The sequence below is a fragment of the Polypterus senegalus genome, chromosome 6 (genome assembly GCF_016835505.1).
Source record: "Polypterus senegalus isolate Bchr_013 chromosome 6, ASM1683550v1, whole genome shotgun sequence".
NCBI lineage: Eukaryota > Metazoa > Chordata > Cladistia > Polypteriformes > Polypteridae > Polypterus > Polypterus senegalus.
In genome coordinates this window covers 154,595,958-154,618,481 of record NC_053159.1, presented here as the reverse complement: position 1 = coordinate 154,618,481, position 22,524 = coordinate 154,595,958, and the positions used below count along the sequence as shown (strand labels likewise).

Sequence of the window (22,524 nt, the reverse complement as noted above, 5' to 3'; positions counted from 1 at the left end):
TAAACATGTGAAAAACATCCATGGAAAATAGTAGAAAAATTTCAGGTTCAGTATTTAACACAATAAACCCCTCTAAGCTCATATCCAAGCTCAGGGACCTGCATCTGAACACTTGACTATGTAGGTGGGTTTTTAACTTGTTAACAGGCAGTCTCCATGTGGTTCGAGTGTATTACCACACTTCATCATCCCTCAACACAAGAACTCCACAGGGCTTTGTCCTGGGTCCTCTATTATTCTCCCTTTATATGTATAATTGCATGGCTGCACACAGTGCTAAAATCATTGTCAAGATTGCTGATGACACAGCAGTGATAGGCCTGATCTCTTACAACAATAAACAGGGTTACTTACATGAAGTAGAGACCTTGTTACACTGGTGTCAGGACAACCGTGTTCTCAGAATGTCAGCGAAGCAAAGACAATGATTGTGGACTCGGGGAGAAAACAGCAGAGGCACTACCACACCCTCGAAATTCCAGTGGAAAGGGTGGACAGTTTCAGATACCTCGGTGTCCACATCACAGAGGACATGACCTTGTTTAAGCATATTGGTACCATGGTGAAGAAGGCCGTACAACATCTTTATGATCACAGATGTCTCAGGGATTTTTGACTAGCCTCCTAGAAACTAAAGAATTTTTTTGTAAATCCACCATTAAAAGTATCCTGACAGGAAGTATTACTGTCTGGTGTAAAAACAACATGCAGCAGGACTTCAAGGCTGTACAGAGATAGGTACAGTCAGATGAATGTGTCATAGAGTGTGCACTCTCAAACTTCCAGGATGTCTATACCAGGGGTCCCCAATGTTGCGGCCGTCTGGCATCCGGGCCGCGAGACTCACTTACTGAAGGGCTACAGTAAAAAGGCTGTCTCCTTCACTGAGGACACTTTTCAGAACGATAGGCGGGTGGGGCTTTGCAGCGGCGCAGAGAGAGGAGAGAGACCGAGGTGAGAGAGTATTACAACAAAGAATTTTTATGTTTCTGACAGTTTCCCCATATGACACAAGTCTATAGAAATCTCGTTACTATGAAGTACATTCAGCAGCAGATACTTTCATTACAACGAAGTGACCTTGAAATGCTTGAATGAATCATCCACAGAGCAGTTAGTTCTGTGGTCGCAGCTCAGTTGTGCACATTTGCACAATGATCCCCAAACAGTAACACTGTAAAAAAATGTTCTTTCTTCAAACTTTCCTCGTACTGTTTTTTTTTTTGCCGTTTTTGTTATCTGTGGTTTTCAGTGATACCTTTTGCTTATTGCTCGTCAAAAACATCCATTGGAATTTAACTCATTGTCACCCTTCTATAGAAATGGCAGACACGGAAAAACGATAACAGTGTTAATGTTTGTGACGTGCAATCTGTTGGAATGACAAATGCAATGCATATGTCTTTGTTATATGTAAAAAAGAAGAAAAATCTCGGGTTGCAAGTGTATGCGAACTGCTGCATTTGAAGACGGCGAAAAAGACGTTTTTATGTGGTTCAGTGATGCTCGTTCAAGAAACATTCCTATTAATGTGGCACTCATTCAAGGACATATATGGTTTTTAAACTCTCTTGGGACCTCCGTCAACGGGACAACACGCAGTGAGCCTGCTGTTTCCCTGCCCCGGCAATGGACAAACAATCTTACACAGATGATGCAATCGTGCTTCAGGATGCACTTCAGTGTGACATTCCCTTTGGGTGGGGGGATCCCAAAATAGTTCAGAAACCTCACAATATGAAGAAGAATATAAGGATTATTCGGATACAGATTAATAACTGTGCTGCCCACAACATACTTCCACATTCAGATAATGTTCGCGTTAAATTCCTCCCGCCCAATTGCATAGCAGGGCTTCAGCCATTGTATTTGGGCATCATTCGCACCCTGAAAATGTATTATCGCAAGGAAATGCTGAGAAAAATTATTGTCAGCATAACTTGTAGGCAAGAGCAGATTAAAATTAACACGAAAGAAACTATTGAAGCTGCTTCCATTTCCAACATCCTATCTTTGTGAGGCAGCGTTTTCTGAAATTACAGCAACCAAAACGAGATTACATAGTAGACTGAACATAAGCAATGCACTTCACGTGTCACTGTCTTCCATTGTACCCAGATGGGATCTTCTGGTTGCAGGAAAACAAGCTCAGGGCTTCCACTGATTCTGCATTATGGTAAGGTGTATAATTTCTATTATGCTATTTAAACTTAATAATAGAAATGTAATGTAAATTGTGTATAAAACTACCCTATGAACCCGCCCCTAAAAATCCCTATTGCATTTAATCCAAACTATGTCACGTTAAATGATAGAATACAAGTATTGTATTCTGTATATGAATGTGCTGTTTGAATTCTTTAAACTATGAAACTGAGTGCATAGACAAGCTCTCAGTTTGTAATACCAAAACAAACACTCATAATCAAATAATAAAAATTAAAAGTATTTAATTTGTAGTAACTTTCTTTTTTCTCATTTGTTTCTATTTCTCATACTGAAAAGATCATTTTTCTTAATTTCTGCCTTTGCAGTCTCCAGAAACAAATATCTAAACATACTCAAAATCTACCTAGCAAACATGCCTTTCCCCAAATAACTTTACATTACATTTTTAGCATGGTAAACACTGACATTTTGTATAATCAACCATTTCACTAGAAGAGATGGTGTTGAAAGACATGTTACACCTTGTAACTCTATATAACAAATTCTTAGGAAGGCTCTGAATGACTGTCGTGTTGAAATACTGTGTACATTCCACTGGATGAGTTTGAAGTCACATGCTAATAATGTAAAGTTCCACTGCAAAACTTGACAAAGTACGGAGATCTGGTGTACCTCCGTTTATTTGTTTTCACTGTTATGTGAGTTTATGGTTTATTTAAACATGATAATTACAAAAAAAATGCTTATATATATGGTGATTTTAATGAATACAAAATTTGTGTATATGCTGTGTACAGTATGTATATTTTTTGTTGATCACACTTTTATTAAAATATGAAACACACAATTTAAAGGGGAACATAAGCCATTCTGACAGGAATCAAAATAAAATAAATCCTCATGTTTGGCACCCACCCCCTAACCCTAGCAACCCATAACACAATCGTATCCAACCCAGTCCCGCTACATTAAAAGTAATAGCAGCAATAAAAGAATAAAGGAGAGCCCTACTGCCATACTGGATGCAGACAAAAGCCCAATGGTATAACTCAAGATCCAGCAGGGAAACAACACCCCCACATATATGTATATTATTTACTACTTCTATTTTTTTTGCATCATCCTTCTTGTTCCCTCTAATTTTAAGTTGTTTTTCATTGCCAGTTTTTTTCTGTTTGCCCCTTAATTTCTTTTGTGGTTTATATACAAAACCATAGCTACATACATAATACAGCACCATGTGAATTAGTGTGCTCTGCAATTTTCTTTCTATAAATGTCACAATCTATTTCTCTGATTGACAGTCAATTTATGCATTTCTCTTTCTATTTCTATTTCTTTGACCTCCACTCCCCTCCTCACAAATTCTGGCTCCTCTGCTGGAGGGAGGTGGCCCCTTTTATAATAACCTGGATGGGCTCCAGGTGCTCCGTCCGACAACACTTCCTGGTGTGGCAGAAGTGCTGCCATCCAGGGTTCCATAACTGTCCGGGCGCCCCCTGGCGGTGGCCACGTCCTCCCATAGGGTTGAGCTTCCCAGCTCTGTTCCAGTGGCCCCCAAGCAGACCAAGGCACAGGGAAGGTATCGTCCCTCTCGTGGATCGTCCAAGCATCCCGGCTGGGTAGAGTCCCCAGCCATCTGGGACACACACACACACACACACACACACATATATATATACACACACACACGGTGTACACACATATACATACTTTATATAAATATACAGTAGGCTTTGCTATTTGTATTAAACCATTATTTGATTGGCTTTCTCTCTTGAAAACTTAAAGTGCATTGAGTAACTACATCAAATTTTATAAAATTAATTGACTTTTTTGTTTTGTAATGAATTTATAATTTACCTTGCAATAAATAATTAGTCAAAGCTACAGTGCCTTGTATAATGTTGTAGCTAAAAATTATTTGCACTGCTACTTGACTGCATTTGTTATTGTCAAAGGGCGTGCCACTGAATATTATTTCTGTATGTTCCTTTGTATTGAGTATTCCAGTCCTTGATTGGACCATATTCAGATTTTGTTGTATTTGTGGATGTAACCTTCAACACACCTCAACTGGATTATAGAGGCCATATCTTTTCAGTAATTGAAACAGAAGGATCTGTAAAATATTGGTCTGCTTGTTCTCGCAGAGAACCTGTTCTTTGTCTCTGGCCTTGAATGACACCCTTTCTTTTTCATAGATGTTAATCTAATATAACAGTGAAAAAGGTCAGAGGGTGTTTACCTGGTATGTTGTTTATTCTTCAATTTCTGGTTTTTCCTTAATTCCATTTCCAAGGATTTTAGTGATTTAAAAAAAAAAGAAAAACTGTAAATTTACAGGATACCCACACATTCTTTCTTGCCAAGTCTTCCTTTTTTTATTTAAAGCAATTTTACATTTGTTTTCCAAGGTAGTTACTCTTTTATCAATAACATTGACCATTAGTTCCAAATGTTGAACATGTAAACATTTTAAAAAATGTGTTTTCTTGCAGAGTTGAAGATGAAGCATATTCATTGTACTGCCATTTTTTTCCAAACAAACTTAGGTGTTTCACTTCAACTTTAATTTCCTGCTTGGAATTAATCCTTCAGTCATATATCATACTTTCCTTCATTTTCTTCACATCCAACCCCAGCGTAATTACCAACTTTCTCAAATTGGAAACATCTTCTGTGTATTCTTTTATATGAGGTGCTGACAGTGTCTCATTACCGCTTGGTGTTTCTGCAGGAGTTGCACATTCAAAAAACAAATGACCCACAGAGATTGTTTTGTAGACCATATGTGAATTGTCTTCATTGCTGATCTCATTTCAGGTCTCAGTCTTTGGACTGGCTTAGCTAGGACCCTAAATTGGATGAAGTGGGTTTATAAATTGGATCAGTTATTTTTGTACAGACTTCTTATATAGCTCCCAAATGAAAACATTTATTTCAGTGGAGAGCTTTTAGTCTACAAAACCATGCCCAACTATGATTCTGAACTTGGAGTAGTGTCAGAGACACTCAGGGACAGAATTTCCTGGCTAATCCTCAATTAAAGAGCAAGGGTCATTGTGATGCTAGTCATATTTGGAGTAGACGAGGTGAATAAGAGTGGAGACAGTTTAGGTGGTTTAAACATTTAGTAAGAATGCCTGATGAGTGCCCATCGTAATGCATATGTGGCATATTGCCCTAGAAGCAGACCCAGAGGCAGACTTTAGGATGGCAGGCACTATTATGTACTGTCTCATAAACAAACTCTGTCAGGGCAGTCCTGTAATCAAAGCACTTTGCTTCTGTCTACTTTATAGTATGTTTCTTTTAAACCAAAATGCAATATTATTCAGATTTCACCCAAAAGTAACAACAATATTTTAACAGCACTGCTTGTCAATTCTATGAGCATTTTACAGAGACTAAAAAGTGGAGAACGGACACCAATAAATTCTTAGCTTAGAGCCAAAAAACAGTAATAACAAGTGACTCACTACCAAAGATCAGCAATGAGCTTCCTGAGTTGTGCAGCTTCTCCTCCTAAAGGAAGTCATCAGACTTCTAAAAACAGAGGGTGCATTTTTCTCTCTCCAGATAATCTAAAAAAGGAAGTCTAAAAACTGTTTATACTTTTGGATTGAAGTGTTTAATCTTCAGTTTACTGAATAGCATGACAAGGTGACCTAACACCATATGCTCCAAAGTTTGGTAATATTTTTATTTTCATATGGTGTATACATAAATATTATAGATTATTTTCAACATTATACATCACCTGTGATTGAAAGCTTAGCTATTTTATGGTCTTGCTGAAACAATGAACCAGAGATTGATAAAGTCATGTACTTTAATATTACAAAATCTCATGTTAATAAAGGTAACATAAAAATGAATGACAAGCTTGTGGCATCTACAGCAGAAATATTCTATCTGTGGCCTCCAGCCCAACATGAGACTACAAGCTATAGCATATGATTTGACTGTTAAAGAAGTCTAGAGAATAAGAGCAATTTAAGAAATATTTTTGGTATGCATTATAAATAAGGAACTGCTTTAAATAGATGTTAGTAAACATGTCTATATATGTCTGTTTACTGACTTTGCTGTAAAACTAAGCAGTATGGAATAAAAATGCTAATTTTAGTAACGTGTTGCTGTTCTGCCCTGTGGCTTGTGCTGATGTTGATTTTGGCCTTTCAGTCTTAAACGTTTGGACACCAATGGTTTATGGCAATATGTCTTTTCTAACTATCATCAAAGGCCTCAATGGCATCCCTTTACAAAAAAAGAAAATTCAATTGGATAGTTACAGAAGATGGAGTCACAAGGTAGAAACCATCACAGAGCACATTTCCCAATATCTGTCCTGGTAGCAAGAATTAAACCTGGTTGGTATGCCAGCCATTAAAAGGTACACATGCATATCACCCCCTCCATTGGTTCATTTGCAGAACCTTGGAATGTTAGTCCGTTGCAAGGCATACCCATTCAAATGCCAGATACATTAAAGGCACATGATGTGTAGTGCACAATTACTAAAGAGAAGACAAGTTCCTTCAGAAACTTTATTGCACCTTTTTTTCCTTACAGTAGTAAATCTTTTTTGATATGAAAAACTTTAAATCCAGAAAGTATTTCTACCCACTATTTTTAACCAGTTATATTTAAATAAAGTCAAATTACACATTCCACTGACCTGCACCATTTATAACTACTTTGAATATTGCCCTCTATGATGCCAGTATGTCTAGACTGTGGCTGTAGGAATTAAATGAATGAACATAGAATGGTGGTGTTCAAAAAGTTTTTTGTTCTTTGGAAGATGTTTCATTTTGCTCTGTAAACTCCTAAAGCTTTTTTTTTGTAATTTTTAAAAATCTTTTCAAGTGTAATTAAAAATAAAAGCCAAAAATGGTTTGCTTCTTTTTCCTCAGTCACAACTATATTTAATCTTAATCACTGTTTTACTTAGAAAGATGACCAAAAAAACACATAGCTTTATGTCTGTGTTTAATGATTTATTTTAGTAATTGTTTCAATTGTTTGGTCATTTAAACATATAAGTGAAAATCCATTCACTTACCATCAAATTATTAATAATGATGCCATTATAATATATATAGTATAGAAAATATACTTTTAAAACGCATACCTATAAATAGATATGATAAAACATTCAGGATTTTCTTGGTCACTTGAATTGTTAATTAGCATCTGTTTGCCAACTTCAAGACAATATAACACCTGGAACTGTCATGTGGATGATTATAAAATTAAACATTTTAAATCAGTTGTTCACAGCTTTCAACACTCCTTAATTAATAACTGAGCTCTTATGAGACATTTTTGTCCCATATCCTAACAAATGTAGAAAGCAAATACTGCTTAAATAAAGCCTTACATAACTTGTTTCCTTAAACTAAATACCCACCAAAATGTTATAGTAGTCCTATGTGAATTTATAACCGTGGCATTTATGACACCATAAGTGCATACTTGCATATGTAGTTTAACTCTGTGTGCAGTGCACCTTGATCATGCCATGTGTGCCAGACCACCAAAGAAAAAATTAAAATAAGCACGGAAAATGGTAGAGAAAAAAATTGGATGCTCTGATGAGATTTTTTTCAGGCCGATGTGTTAAGCTTGGTATTTTTACAATTAAACTACAGACAACATATTTGTTTTACTTGTTCTTTTTTTATGAACAAAAATGAATTTGGTTGGCTTATTGTTTGGGGACTGTAAAAATTTTAAAATAAATAATACAGTAATCCCTCGCTATATCGAGCTTCGACTTTCGCGGCTTCACTCTATCGCGGATTTTAAATGTAAGCACATCTAAATATATATCACGGATTTTTCGCTGGTTTGCGGATTTCTGCGGACAGTGGGTCTTTTAATTTATGCTACACGCTTCCTCAGTTTGTTTGCCCTGTTGATTTCATACAAGGGACGCTATTGGCGGATGGCTTAGAAGCTACCCAATTAGAGCATGTATTACATATTAACTAAAACTCCTCAATGCTATAAGATATGCGTCCTGTGCGGTGCTTGATTGTTTGCTTGTCTCTGCCTCTGTCTCACCCTCTCTGACATTCTCTGCGCCTGACGGAGGGGCTGTGAGCAGAGGTGCTGTTTACACAGAAGCTGTTTGCCTAGTGGATACGGACACACCTCTAAGAAATGCCGCTTCCAAAAGCACACTTACTGATTTTTTGATGGTTTGCTTTAATCCCGCTCTCTCTCTCTCTGACGTTCTCTGCGCCTGACGGAGGAGATGTGAGCAGAGGGGCTGTTTGCACAGAGGCTGTTTGCGTAGAAGATACTGACGCTCCTCTAAAAAATGCCGCTGCAAACTTAAAAGCACACGTTTCTCTGAAATTCTCTGCTTCTGAAGAGAAGATCTATTTACATTCTTTTAATTGTGAGAAAGAACTGTCATCTCTGTCTTGTCATGGAGCACAGTTTAAACTTTTGACTAAAGGGTGTTATTTCATGTCTAGAGGGCTCTAATGATGTTAACAGTGTGGGAGAGTTTATAAGGGCTTAAAATATATAAAAATAACTACACAAACATATGGTTTCTACTTCGCGGATTTTCATCTATCACGGGGGGTTCTGGAACGCAATCCCCACGATCGAGGAGTGATTACTGTATTCCTTAAAAACTTGCATTTAAATTAATATAGAGTAATATTTCTATGTAATACATATATTATAAAAGAAAGTAAAGTACTTATCATAATTATAACCCAATATTCTAAGGAAATGTTTGTGAAATGTTTATCAAGAAGATAAAAGGCCAACATGCTCATCACGTTTACACATAAAATAGACAAATTTGACCTTTAAGCTAGCAAGCCTATCGTTTAGTAAACAGCAAGGGCAAATTCTTTATCTGTTCTTTTTCTAATTAAAAGTGTGAGCTGCTGTAATAAACACAAACTTAATCACTGCCTACATTAGGACAACAAACGTCTGCTTTAACTAAAGAACTAAAAGAAAAGGTCTGAACCTATTAAAGCAACTGCTGTTTTCATTTGTGCCAAAGATGTGCCACCTTTTTCTTCCCCTCAAAGTTCAGTTCAACGATATATATACTTGCCATTCATTTACATGCATAAGATGACACAGATTCCTCCTTCTTAGTTTATTCCTCCACATTCTTTAATGTAAAATAAAATATTCCAGTCTTTTACCTCCCCTAAAATTCCTGTCTGCTCACCGTTTATAGGAAGTTCCGGATGCAGCAACACAAACACTTACTCGGGTACCATAATACTCCAAGTAAAGGAGCACTACAAATAAGTAATATTAAAGCTTGGAGAATTGTCCAATTTAGATCATCTGCTGGTTGATCAGAGCATCCTTAGACTTTATTACCACTACCTCAGTCATGTGTAATTTACATTTTTCCTGGTGTTTGTGTATTTCCATGTGAAGGGAAAATTCAGACTTGGGGAACAGTTTAGCAAGATGCACTTCATTGGCCCACTATAGGTAATGTTTACACATAAAATGTACAAAGGATGGTTAAGCAATGTACATCTGCTCTATTATTGTAACAATTTAGCTAAATTTGATAGAAAAGTTTGTTCTTTTAGCATTTTTTTCTTCATTGTTTCTTTGTTTTCTTGCTTTCACTACAGCTGAGTTCTAAACCTACCTATTTGAATCAATGTTTTCAAAATCCTGTATGTAAATACACATTATGGTAGAAATTGAGATTTCCGGCTTTTGCCCTTATTGAGCCTTGTCAGGTGTATGCACTTTTGCATCCCCTACCTTGTAGTACCCATTTTCTACCCAGTTTGTAAAAATGTGTTTACAAAAAAGCTGAATATAAAGCAGCCTTTCACAGAAAAATCAAAATAGCCCATCTTATTTTTTAGTATTGCTTTTGTAAATTCTTGCCAGAGTCTGAAGAAGCTTTGGGCTGTTCCTTGTGAAAAAAATTTGAACTTTTCTAATTTTAAGCAAAATAAGGCATCCTCTTCCCAGCAAGTTAATGGTGGGTTAAATAATGGATTGTTTTGATATAGTAAGAAAAGATGACAAGCAAGTGGTACAGTACAAGATGTCATGAATGGAGAAACTTTAGTGCATCCAGAAAAATGTAACATTGTTTAATTGAAGTTGCAGTTAATTGCAGTTGTTGGGGACCTGTCTAAAGCACATTTTAATATACAATTAAAATCTTGTGCCATCCTAAGGTTATAAGAACTTGGGAATTAATGAGGAATTAAGTAATTTTTTATCCATATATGAAAACACTTTTTTCTTCTCTAAGTAGCCCCCGGCAGTGTGGGGGTGTGTGAATTGGTCATGTAATGAACTGACTTTCTGTCTGGGACTGGTACCATACTTATACCCAGTGCATTGGATTCAATAGGTTTGAGAAGATTGTCTTGCTTTAATGTGTCATTTAGTTTTAGATTTTTCATAGTAATTTTATATTTTATTGTGTCTGTAAATTTGTTTATTCTAATACTATTTAAGAACAAACTTAAACTATGGTCTCATTTTTAAATCAGTTGCCAACACATTTAATGCATGTGCACACATACACACACAAGCTACTTTTAGAGAGGCAGCATGAGCTTGTAAAATATACACTTCCGTACTGACATTTTCAGCATGACTAAGGGTCAGCATGGTCCAGTTTAAATATGCTTACAAATAGGAAAACTATTCAAAGAGGCTCAATAGTCAAAAAGCAAAGGAAGTCTTAGTACCATGTGAAAAGAAGACTAGACTATTCAGAGCTGAAAGATCATCAAGGATAAAATGAGTGAACACAGTAAGCTGGAAACTGAGAGAAATAAAGTGCAAAAGAAAGCTCTTCTTGCTGCACAGTCTCACTTAAATTCTTTTTGCGCAGATATTTTACATTTTCTTTATCTTGTTTGCTTCATCAGGCCGTGATCTTCAGCTCTCTCTGGATCGGTTCGCAGCTGAGTGTGAAGCGGCTGGGATGAGAATCAGCACCTCCAAGTCCGAGACCATGGTCCTCAGCCAGAAAAGGGTGGAGTGCCGTCTCAGGGTTGGGGGAGAGATCCTGCCCCAAGTGGAGGAGTTCAAGTATCTCGGGGTCTTGTTTATGAGTGAGGGAAGAATGGACCGTGAGATCGACAGGCGGATCGGTGCGGCATCTGCAGTGATGCGGGCTCTGCATCGGTCTGTCGTGGTGAAAAAAGAGCTGAGCTGTAAGGCAAAGCTCTCAGTTTACCAGTCGATTTACGTTCCTACCCTCACCTATGGTCATGAGCTATGGGTAGTGACCGAAAGAACGAGATCGCGAATACAAGTGGCTGAAATGAGTTTCCTCGGCAGGGTGTCTGGGCTTTCCCTTAAAGATAGGGTGAGAAGCTCAGTCATCCGGGAGGGGTTCAGAGTAGAGCCGCTACTCCTCCGCATCGAGAGGAGTCAGATGAGGTGGCTCGGGCATCTGATCAGGATGCCTCCTGGACGCCTCCCTGGTGAGGTGTTCTGGGCACGTCCAACCGGGAGGGGGCCCCGGGGAAGACCCAGGACACGCTGGAGGGACTATGTCTCCTGGCTGGCCTAGGAACACCTTGGGATTCTCCCAGAAGAGCTGGAAGAAGTGGCTGGGGAGAGGGAAGTCTGGGCCTCTCTGCTTAAGCTGCTGCCCCCGCGACTTGACCCCGGATAAGCGGAAGAGGATGGATGGATGGATTTATCATGTTCAAAAGGCAACTCTTGCATTCTCATCAACTATAGTGACAACGTTAAAGATCAGGTGGCAGAGTTACATTTGCAAAAAGAAACTAATATTTATCTTACAGCATCTGCCATCTCTGCTTATCCTGCATGAATCTATAAAGACAAATCACATTTTTTTTCCAGCCTGAAAAGCTCACTATATAACTGATGTTAGTCATTCCATAGTTAAGCTCCTTTAGTTGAAACATTTAAATTAAGAATTTGGCCCCATCTTCTCAACTGCAGCTTTGTAGAGCTCTGTTAAATTTATCAAATGTATTCTGCACAGTAGACATGTATTACACATCTGTTTCAATTAATTCTTACAAAGCACTCTTCAGTACACAAGTCAGGGGCGCATTGTACAATGTAGTTAAATTACAAAATAACATGAAGCAACACACAAAAAACATAATACTAAACACAAGTGACTGTGCGAAATACACATGGACATAAGCAAATATATACTGTAACTAATTTAGGGTGTGCCGGTGCCACTGAGCCCCCAAACCACTGACACAATTTTGCCCAACACAATCTTGGGTTTAAATGAAGGATTTTTGTTAATCACCAACCTTTTCATGTTAACACAGGTGTTAAATATGCAATCACAATGTTCTTCTACTGCAGGTGAGTGTTGTTTACTGCTTTCCAACTCTGACTCCCCAAGGAGATGTGGCAGGCTTCTTTTAAACTGGACCCGGGAATGACCCCAGTGTTGCAGCTGTCATCCGGAGCAAATATGGACACCAGGGCAGTCTTCCCCAACAGTGCCATGTTGCGGTACCCAAGGACCCTGACAGAGCTGCACTTTTCTACCCTCCAACTCCTATTCAACTCTACGAGAATCCTAACTGTGACCAGCCTGGAGGGACACTGCCACCTGTCTTCCATGCTGTCTTTCCATTATGGCCTCCCAGCTGGGTAATGGATCACTCTCCATTCCAGTCGGGATCCCAGTCCATTTGCCTTGGCACTTACAATACATAGACTGTTTGAATTATGTTGGGCTCTTATAGAGAAAAAAATAAAAATATAATAAGTTAATACCAATTGAACAAATGGTAATGCTATTTTTTCTAATTGTATCTGCTGTTAGTCATATTTCATTCAGGCTTTGCACAATGCACTACAGTACAGTTACAGATTAGTAACTCTTGCTAAATACAATTAGATTCTAAAATTGGTCCATTACTGGTAAAAATACTAACACACTTGGGTCCCATTCAAATTCCAGGAGGAATAGCCTCCTCAAAAATCATTCAGTGACACCAAGTGCTACTGCAGGACCCTGAGAAGTGAAACTGCATTGAAATGTTCAGTAGATTCAGTCATAGCTTCACATCCAAAAGGAAAAAAAGGTTTATTTTGTTTATTGTTTACAGTTCAGTATGGAATAGGATTTTCTTTTGAGCAAGTTTCTTATTTACCATTTAAAGGGATGTGAAAACATTGTCAGCAATGACTTTTCTCACATTGCCCATGAAAGACACAAGTCTGTCTGTCACATTTTCTTTCCCTAGCAATAAAGTGTAATCTTGTATGGTATAGTACCTGGTATGTATTTGTTACTTGCATCAGCAGGTATCCAAAATTTGATTCCCAATGGGGTTAGTTTGAGTTTCACAGCATGGAAGGACATCAGTATTTTAACAACTGCTTAATAAGCTTTTTTACCTCATGTATGTGCCACTTCGCATGTTCTCCCTTCCCTACATCAAATTCATGTTCCCTGGTGTGTGAAAACCATTGCAATGCCATTTCAAGTGAGTTTATAGTCTTATTTTAGTTAGGTTGAAAAAAAAAAAAGTACAGACATTTAAAAAAATTTTTTTTCATTTTAGTTAGGTTGAAAAAAAAAGTACCAACATTTTTTTTTTCTTCTTCATCACACATAATGATGTGTTTGAGTGATTATGAAGTGTGACTTTTTTACCTTGCTTATTTCATAGTCCGCCTTCAGCTGGCAACAATTCGCATCTGAGAAACCATTTTCAGTAATATCGATGACAGTGATAGGAATATGCAAATGCAGTAAAGTGCAAGATGGAGGAGAGAGATGGCGATTCACACCTCGGTGCCAGTGTTGAATGGTATTTCTTATGATGGTAATAGGTGGGTCTTTTGTGTGAAAAACAAAGAAAATACATCATCAGTCATGTTTTCAGAATAGAATTTCAACTTTGCAATGGCATGACATTTCAAGCGCAGCAATTTAGGAAAAGTCGAGGAAGGACAAGAGCATGACATGCACACTGATAAAATAATTAAAGATTTAAAAATACAATGCCATTGGCAACAGCCATGATGCTTCATTAATTATTTTATCAGTCTACTTTTCTTAGTGCCCCTTTGAGTTTTTCACGAGCATCACAGTCAGTTTTATGCTGATTGCATCTCAAACTCAATCGCTTATAAAAGGTTTTATTAATATGAGATATGAGGCATTAATGTGTTGACAATTATTCCAGCACTAGACATTAAGCCTGTTACAATAATGGGCGCTAGAACAGTAGTGCATAAACATTAGTAGGAACAGTATTTTTTGTCAAAAATATTTTTGCAAGAAGCCTAAAGTGGGTGGCACAGTGGCGCAGTGGTAGCGCTGCTGCCTCGCAGTTAGGAGACCCGGGTTCGCTTCCCGGGTCCTCCCTGCATGGAGTTTGCATGTTCTCCCGTGTCTGCGTGGGTTTCCTCCGGGCGCTCCGGTTTCCTCCCACAATCCAAGGACATGCAGGTTAGGTGGATTGGCGATTCTAAATTGGCCCTAGTGTGTGCTTGGTGTGTGGGTGTGTTTGTGTGTGTCCTGCGGTGGGTTGGCACCCTGCCCAGGATTGGTTCCTGTCTTGTGCCCTGTGTTGGCTGGGATTGGCTCCAGCAGACCCCCGTGACCCTGTATTCGGATTCATTGGGTTAGAAAATGGATGGATGGAAGAAGCCTAAAGTAAAAAAATAATAAAAATAAAATAGAAACGTATATGACAACACAGTAAGTATAATTAATATTGTCTTAGTGTAAAACTTTGTAACAATCTGTAAGACACAATATCTGAAGAAGATATTTAGGAAAAGTTTTGTATTTTTTTACCTCATGAAATGTTTCTATAAAATGTCATTACAGACAACATTTCTTGTAAATATTCTGAGTTTGGCAACAGTTTGCCTTGATCAGGACCATCAACAACCTTGACAACAACATGTGGAAAACTTCTAACTCTTGATAATGCAACATATAACTGATCGTGGCTGAATACTGGTTCTGGCAAGTAAATGCCAACTTTTTGTAAGGTTTGCTCTTCTGAGTCGTTCTCTTTTAGCGTTTTTCTGACGCTCATTTTCTTTTTCTTCAATCAATCTGTTTGCTCGTATTTTCTTTTGTTGATGTTTACTTGTTGAGCTGACCGTTCTTCCAGGAGATTTTGCTTATAGGATTTAATTGTTTGTGTCTTTTGTCCTACTTGACGTGTCCTTTTTTTTTTTTTGGGTGGCATGTTGTTAGTAGATATGTCCATAATATTTTTTTTGTTTTATTACTTTATTTTACTCTGTAGCACTTTGAGATCATTCATATAAAGTGCAGTATAAATAAAATTTATTATTATTATTATTACTATTTTCTCTTACAGTAATACTGGCTTGTATGTGGCTGTATATTGCGTCAGTGTATTGTGTGCCTTTAATTTTCTCTTGCAGTAATACTGGTTTATATTTCCGTAAAATGCCTGTAATTTTCTCTGACAGTAATTCTGGCTTTGATTACCATAATATGACTTTAATTTTCTGTCACAACAGTGGGCAATCAGCAGAGTGTCCCAAGCAACTGATGTAATGTGTGGCGTGCAGTTGATAATTGTGACTGTGTTGTCTCCCCAGCAAGTACTGTGCAGTTTCCCAGCAAGTATTTTAATATGTGCTGGCGTGTAGCTGATTATTGTATGTATGGCGTCTCCCCAGTAACCGATTTTATGTGCGCGGCGGCGACTACATAATCAGCACTCTCCCCAGCAATGATGTATTTTATTTGCTTATCATGCACTGCCATGGTTAGGCCATTCACTGTGTGCCCAGCTTCCAGTGTGTGTGTATCCAAGGTGCCGTGCACATGGGCAGGACACGGTGCGATGTGCGTCGTGGCCCCGCGCTTGCGCACTTCACCAGAAGACACACACACACAGACACCTGGACGCACACAGGGCTTTTATTAAAGAGGATTTCTTTGACTTGTGTTTTCTCTCTGTAACTAAACTGGCTCTAGAAAGCAACAACAGGGCCCCATATGTGACATAATTATATCTTGGGGAGGCATGGTGGAGTAGTGGTTGGCAATGCTATCTTTCAGCTCAGGTTGCATTTTTGCTCACAATAATTGGTCCAACATAGTTGGCAGATGCATCCCGAGCCATCAGGGACACTTTTAAAAACCGTTTCACCACTGCAATCCACTCAAAACTAGTTTAATTTCCCCCTCCCTGATTTATAGATAATTAAATTATTTCTGTTCTATTTGGTGGGTTGGAAACTCAGCTGAGCTGTTTATTTACAACTTTGTATTCTGTATGTAAGAGAATCTTATAATCAGTTCTTAAATTAACTGTAAAGTCAATAATGTGATTTAATTGATCATACTCCATTTTTTCATTGTATGCTGTTAATTGTAGAGGATTAATAATGCTGATAATTGTAGAGTAATTTGAACCACTTTACTGTAAAGCATTTATGAATATCTGTGAATTGCACTGGCCTTTATGTTTGATGTGTAATCATTTTCACGTACCTCAGTAATGTATTCATATTCCTGTTTTCACTTCATTATTAAGTAAAATTATACAAATGTAAAGTTGTGTATATAGGAAATTAATCTGTTGTATATGTTCTGGTTACAAGAAGGACATAACTGCTTTATAGAAGATGAAGGGGAAGAGCTACTAGACTGCTCACTTGCCTTACGTGTTATATGAGGAAAGACAGAAGTAATTTAATTTATTCAGCCTAAACCAGTAATTTGAGAATGACATTACAGACATTTAAAACAAATATATGATCAGAATAAACTGGGTGGATACAAGCTGTACCTTTTAAAATCCATTCTTCCAACAAGTACATGTGAAACATCTACAAAATAAATATTGCATAAATGTTACAAAATATTTCTTCACTTAGAGTACAGTTGGCATGTTGAACAAGTTATTTAGCGTCGTAGTTCAAAGTAGCGCTTCAGATACCTTGAAATATCAACATTAGCTTGGACAAAGCACAGTTTATAAGCAAGGTTGATCTAAATGACCAATTCTTTAGAAAATGTTGTGACATGTTCATTTGAGTGTGTGGTTAACATCACCATTATTGCATGGAGGATGGTGAAAATGTGTCAAGTGTTATTGTTCAGTATTGCACACATTATTTTTATATTTGTTTGTTATAAAAATCCTTTACTTATATTTTCCAGATGTTAACAGATGAATAAGTTAAAACATCTGTTCAACTTATTTTTTTCATTTTAGGGAATCCTCTACAATCACTTTGAAATGGGCAAAAATTCAGATCCAAGTAAAGAAGATAATTTGCAATTTAAAAATGCCTTTGCTGTTCACCCTGTGTTGGATCCTGTACAAATGTACAAATTACATAAGCGCTTTACTGAACTTGAATTGCAGAAGACTTACAATGAGATTGAAAAACTTCAGGTAGGCATTCTTTAAACACTTACTGGATGAGCTTTATGGTGTACAACTGGTTAGACGAGCTCAGGCTCAGTGAAGACTTTTAAACTAATCCTAGAGTCACGTCATACTATTTGGATTTCAATTCTTGTCTTGTTTGCAACATCTGCCTTGTGAAACTTCATATAGTAATGGTGTATTACATATGTTAGGTGGCACACACATTGTTGGTTCTTTTTTGTGGGAAAGCATTAATTTTTTTACATTCATTAGGTTGTATAACTGCTGTCATTTTCATTAATAACTTCTGTGTAAATAGCTTTTCTATTGTTTACATGCATTCTGAATTATTTTTAATAAAAATGTAAATGCTATAGAAAAAGATTAGGTTGTAAAAGTGTAGCATTAACCAAAATATCCTTAGTTTTATGTTATTATAAAGCTTTTTACCATGATAGAGCTTAACTAATATGTTCCTTAAATTGCTGATATTGCCTAAAGATAAGATGTGCTCCACTTTTTGTGTGCAAAGAGAAAACATTTATTATACACATGGTCATTGTCTTTTCAAACCCAGTTTTCTATATTCATTTATTGCTCTTCATTGATTAATATTCATTGCTCAAAATGCTGCATCTTCATTGTATACATCATTAAATATTCTAATGGCAGTAAGACAGACTCTTCATTTTAAATGCTAACTATGAACCAAAGGCTCTTTTCCAGCACTTATAACTGTCTACAGAAGATGCTATCTGCAGTTTTCTTATAAACCTGTTTTGTTTGAAATTGAATGCATTACTCCTCAGATCTATGATGACAATAAATGTTTGAGTTAAATATGTCCTAGAATGACTTTTCCATCATTGTTGTTATTTTTTGTTACAGGTGGAAATAAAAAACATCAGTGAGCTTGCCATTGATGGAAACAGAAGTGCCCATTGGCCAATTGGTATTAATCCGCCTTTCCAGCCAAAGAACCGTTTTGAAGTTCTTAGATGGGACTATTTTACTGAAGACTTAGTCTATACCTGTACGGATGGATCTCCAAAATGTGAGCTTCAGGGAATTGACAAAGCAGATGTGGCAGACATTATTGAAACAGCAATGGGAGAGCTTAATAAAAAATACAAGCCCGTACTACATCTTAAAAAGCAGCAGCTCTTAAATGGCTACAGGCGCTTTGATCCAACACGTGGCATGGAGTATACTTTGGATCTTTTAATTGAGGTGGTTAACCAGAAAGGGAGGAGCCGTTCCATTACAAAGCGAGTTCATCTCATACGACCTTTAAGTAATGTAGAGATTATTCCTATGCCATATGTCACAGAAGCAACAAGAGTTCATATTGTGCTTCCAATGACTGTACACGATCGAGATAATGTTAACCAGTTTTTAGAAATATATGCAGCCAATTTTTTTGAAACCAGCGAAAATGCTGTTCTGTCTTTCTTATTTATATATGATTCTTTTGAAGCTCAACAAGTTAATCAGAATGATATTTTTGCAAACGTTAAAGCTAAAATTACTTCTTACGAGCACAAGTACCCTGCAACGAAAATACCCTGGATAAGTGTCAAAACTGAAGCACCATCACAGATTAAGATCATGGACATAATCTCAAAGAAACATCCTGTTGACACCTTGTTTTTCACAGCTAACGTCAATACAAATATAAATTCAGAGTTCCTTAATCGCTGCAGAATGAACACTATTAACAACTGGCAGGTCTTCTTCCCAATCCATTTCCAAGACTACAACCCTGACATTGCTTACCATAACCAACAACGCCCCATAACTATTGACCTGGTGAAGGATGCTGGTCATTTTGACCGCAATGTTTTTGATGAAGCTTGTTTCTATAATGCTGATTACATGGCAGCAAGAACAAAAATGTCTTCAGATGTGCAAGAGAATGAAGAGATCTTGGAGATTCTGGATATTTATGAAATGTTTATCAAATATGCCACTCTTCACGTGTTTCGCGCAGTTGAACCTGCTTTACACTTGAAATACCAACAGAAAGTGTGCAATCCGAGACTAAGTGAAGATATTTACCACAGATGTGTTCAAAGTAATTTGGAGAGCCTTGGATCCCGATCTCACCTTGCAATGCTGTTATTTGATCAAGAGCAGGGGAACAGTACTTGACCAAACTGAAGAGTAGAGCTGGCGTTTTCAGTAATGAATCATAGGGTGTTTTTAAAGTTTTTTTTTTTTTTCCTCATCCTTGAGTAAAGTTTACACTACAGAGCACCAGGACAGGACTGCTATATCCATTTTATCACATTCTCTATTCTTCTTTAAATGAAGTAGATTCTGGATTTTTTTCTTTATATATATATATATATATATATATATATATATATATATATATATATATATATATATATATATATATATAAGATTTCAGTCCAAATTGCTGGCTTCAATATAAATGACTGTAAGTTGAATATTTAAAGATAGAAAGCTGATTTCCTGGTTTTTCTACATTTTGCAGTGTCTTTTACCCTGTGGTTCTGCAAGTTTACAACTGCAGATTAGCTTGAAACATCTGTCTGTTGTCTTCAGTCACTCCATTTTGGTTTAACATAAAGGCATTCCAGCGACTTTCTTTTATCATTCTAAACTGAAATTATTCTTTTTCTTTAAGACGTGTAAAGAAATACTGAACTATTTTTATACTATTTGTGTATTATAAGTAAATGGAAAATTTTAACCAAGGCTGCTTTATATCAGGCTTTAAAGAATCCATACTGGCACTGACCTGATAATCTTAGACTCATTGGAGGTTTCAGTATAGTGCAATATGAGATTATTAATGTTTAAGCAGGAATGTGTTTAATGTGTCCTGCTGGCTTTTCATAGTTAAATCCACTCCAGGATGCCAAAACTGGACTAAGAGTTAACCAGCAGGCAGAGTATGCTCATACCAAAGTATGTTAAATGAGAAATACTGGAATGTATGAATGTACAGTAGCATTCTGTTTAGTTAACATGTGAGACATGCACTGCTGTTCCATTGTTTCACTTTGTAAATCAAAAACTCTTTGTTCATGTTCAAATAGTGTAACACTTTTTTCTTAGAAATATATTTTTGTAAGAATTATTTGCTATTGGGAGACATAGTCATTAAAAAGGAGGGTTAAATAAACAGTTTAAAGGTAAGCATTAAGCAAAATTTTATAGCTTACATGTATATAGGGGAAGAAATAATGACCATAAGCCCTGTGAAATTTGACTTTTATTTTTTTGTTTAGCAAGTCTGTAAATGAAACCAATTCTTAATGACTTGTTCACATTAGTTCTGTACTTTTTGTCTCTCTCGGGCTTTGTGCTTTGTTTTGTTTTATGGATTAGCTAAAACTGACCATGTGCAATAATTACAAGCTTAATGGCAAACATTGCTGTTGAGCCAGATAAGGAGTTAGCATTGTGTTGACTTGTTATATTTGTCGAAACACTTCCATATTATAACAGAAATAATATTAGGAATTCTGGCACAATATTACTTGTACTGCCGACTTTTTCAACATACAGTGGCATTTGCTTTAGCTTTAATTTAAATTTTTGGAGTAATGTGTGTCTTATTATATTTATATAGTGGAGGAAAGAAATGTGATCACAAAGTTGGAATAGAGATAAACAGTGCAATATTTGAAAATGATTACATACGTACAATATGCTGTGTTCACAGGCCTACCAGTCAGTTATTTCCAGTTCATGATCACTTTCACAGACTAAAGTTTAAACATATTTGCACTGTCATGTACATGTTTCTCCCGTTTCACACCACATTGGTCATATATGTTAACTTTTGTTTTATTTCAAAGTCCATTTTTAGTTAAAATTTACTCGTATTTCATTGACCCTTTTTGTAAGCATGAATGTGTGTTTGTGTGTGTGTGTGTGTGTGTATATATATATATATATATATATATATATATATATATATGTGTATATATATATATATATAATGAGTCATTTTTACAGATGAGTTGGCAAGGTACCACAATGGTTAGTGTTGCTGCCTCACATTTCTAGGGACCTGGGTTTGATTCCCAGCTAGGTCAGTCATGGTGCAGCTTGCATGTTGTCCCAGCTTTATTGTGGGATTTTTTCTAGAGAGTCAAGTTAGTTTGCTAGGTTACTCTAAAGTAGTCCTGTGTGGGTGTGTACAGTTGGCATCCCAGATGGAGTTGGTTGCTGCCCTGCATCTGATATTGTATGAATAGGGTCTGACTCTTCACAGTCTTTTATTACAAAAAATAGGTTCAGAAAATTGACAGATGGCTGCAGCCATTTGTTGGAAAGACATGATAGGTCAGTATTACTGCTCCATCACAACTCCAGGGTCCTTACTTATTTTGTTGGTGCAGTCACTGCCTTTGTTGAGCTTGCACATTCTCCCCAAGTTTGTTTTTCTGTGAAAACTACCAAATGACATGAATGAAAGGTTAACCAGTGGCCCTGAGCTAAGCTGATGTCACATTATGTGACTTCTTGTCATGGGGTATGTCAGACTTGCCAACAGCAGTTGCTAATCTCATTGCTGGACCATGTCACTTTAAATTGCAGTGGATGTCAGATTTAAAGATTACATGCTGACCTTCCAGTATAGTCATGCTCACTTCATTTAGTGACTGCCAGGTGGAGTGCTTCCTGATGGAGCAGGTGCTGTACAAACAGTTAACAAGTATAACAAGATCAGCTGCAATCTCCGCCCCTTTTTTTTCCACCATTTTGTCATGGTACATAAAACAAGACACATCAGACAGATGAGCTTCTCTTCTTTTTTTAATGTCCAACACACCTCATTGTTGCACTCTACACATTGGCAACTGTCATGCACAGTAAGCCCACCGTCTACAACTGAAGGCAAATTTGATTTTAAGGGACCGAGTCACAGTCACAATGCTTTTAGGATGGACCAGCCTCCCGTAACAGAAAAATGAATGGAGCTGTTTGCTGTAATTTTACA

The 22,524-nt window shown here is 37.0% G+C and overlaps 1 protein-coding gene across 1 annotated transcript in view; it reads left to right on the top strand.

Moving 5' to 3' along the window:
• chpfa (chondroitin polymerizing factor a) overlaps positions 1 to 19,844 on the top strand; it is a 103,442-nt gene extending 83,598 nt beyond the window's left edge. The window contains exons 3-4 of the mRNA XM_039757398.1: positions 17,385 to 17,567; positions 18,432 to 19,844. Coding sequence (XP_039613332.1) covers positions 17,385 to 17,567; positions 18,432 to 19,694 — 1,446 coding nt within the window. The 3' untranslated portion in view covers positions 19,695 to 19,844. The remainder of the gene's footprint in view (positions 1 to 17,384; positions 17,568 to 18,431) is intronic.
• Positions 19,845 to 22,524: the final 2,680 nt, after the last annotated feature.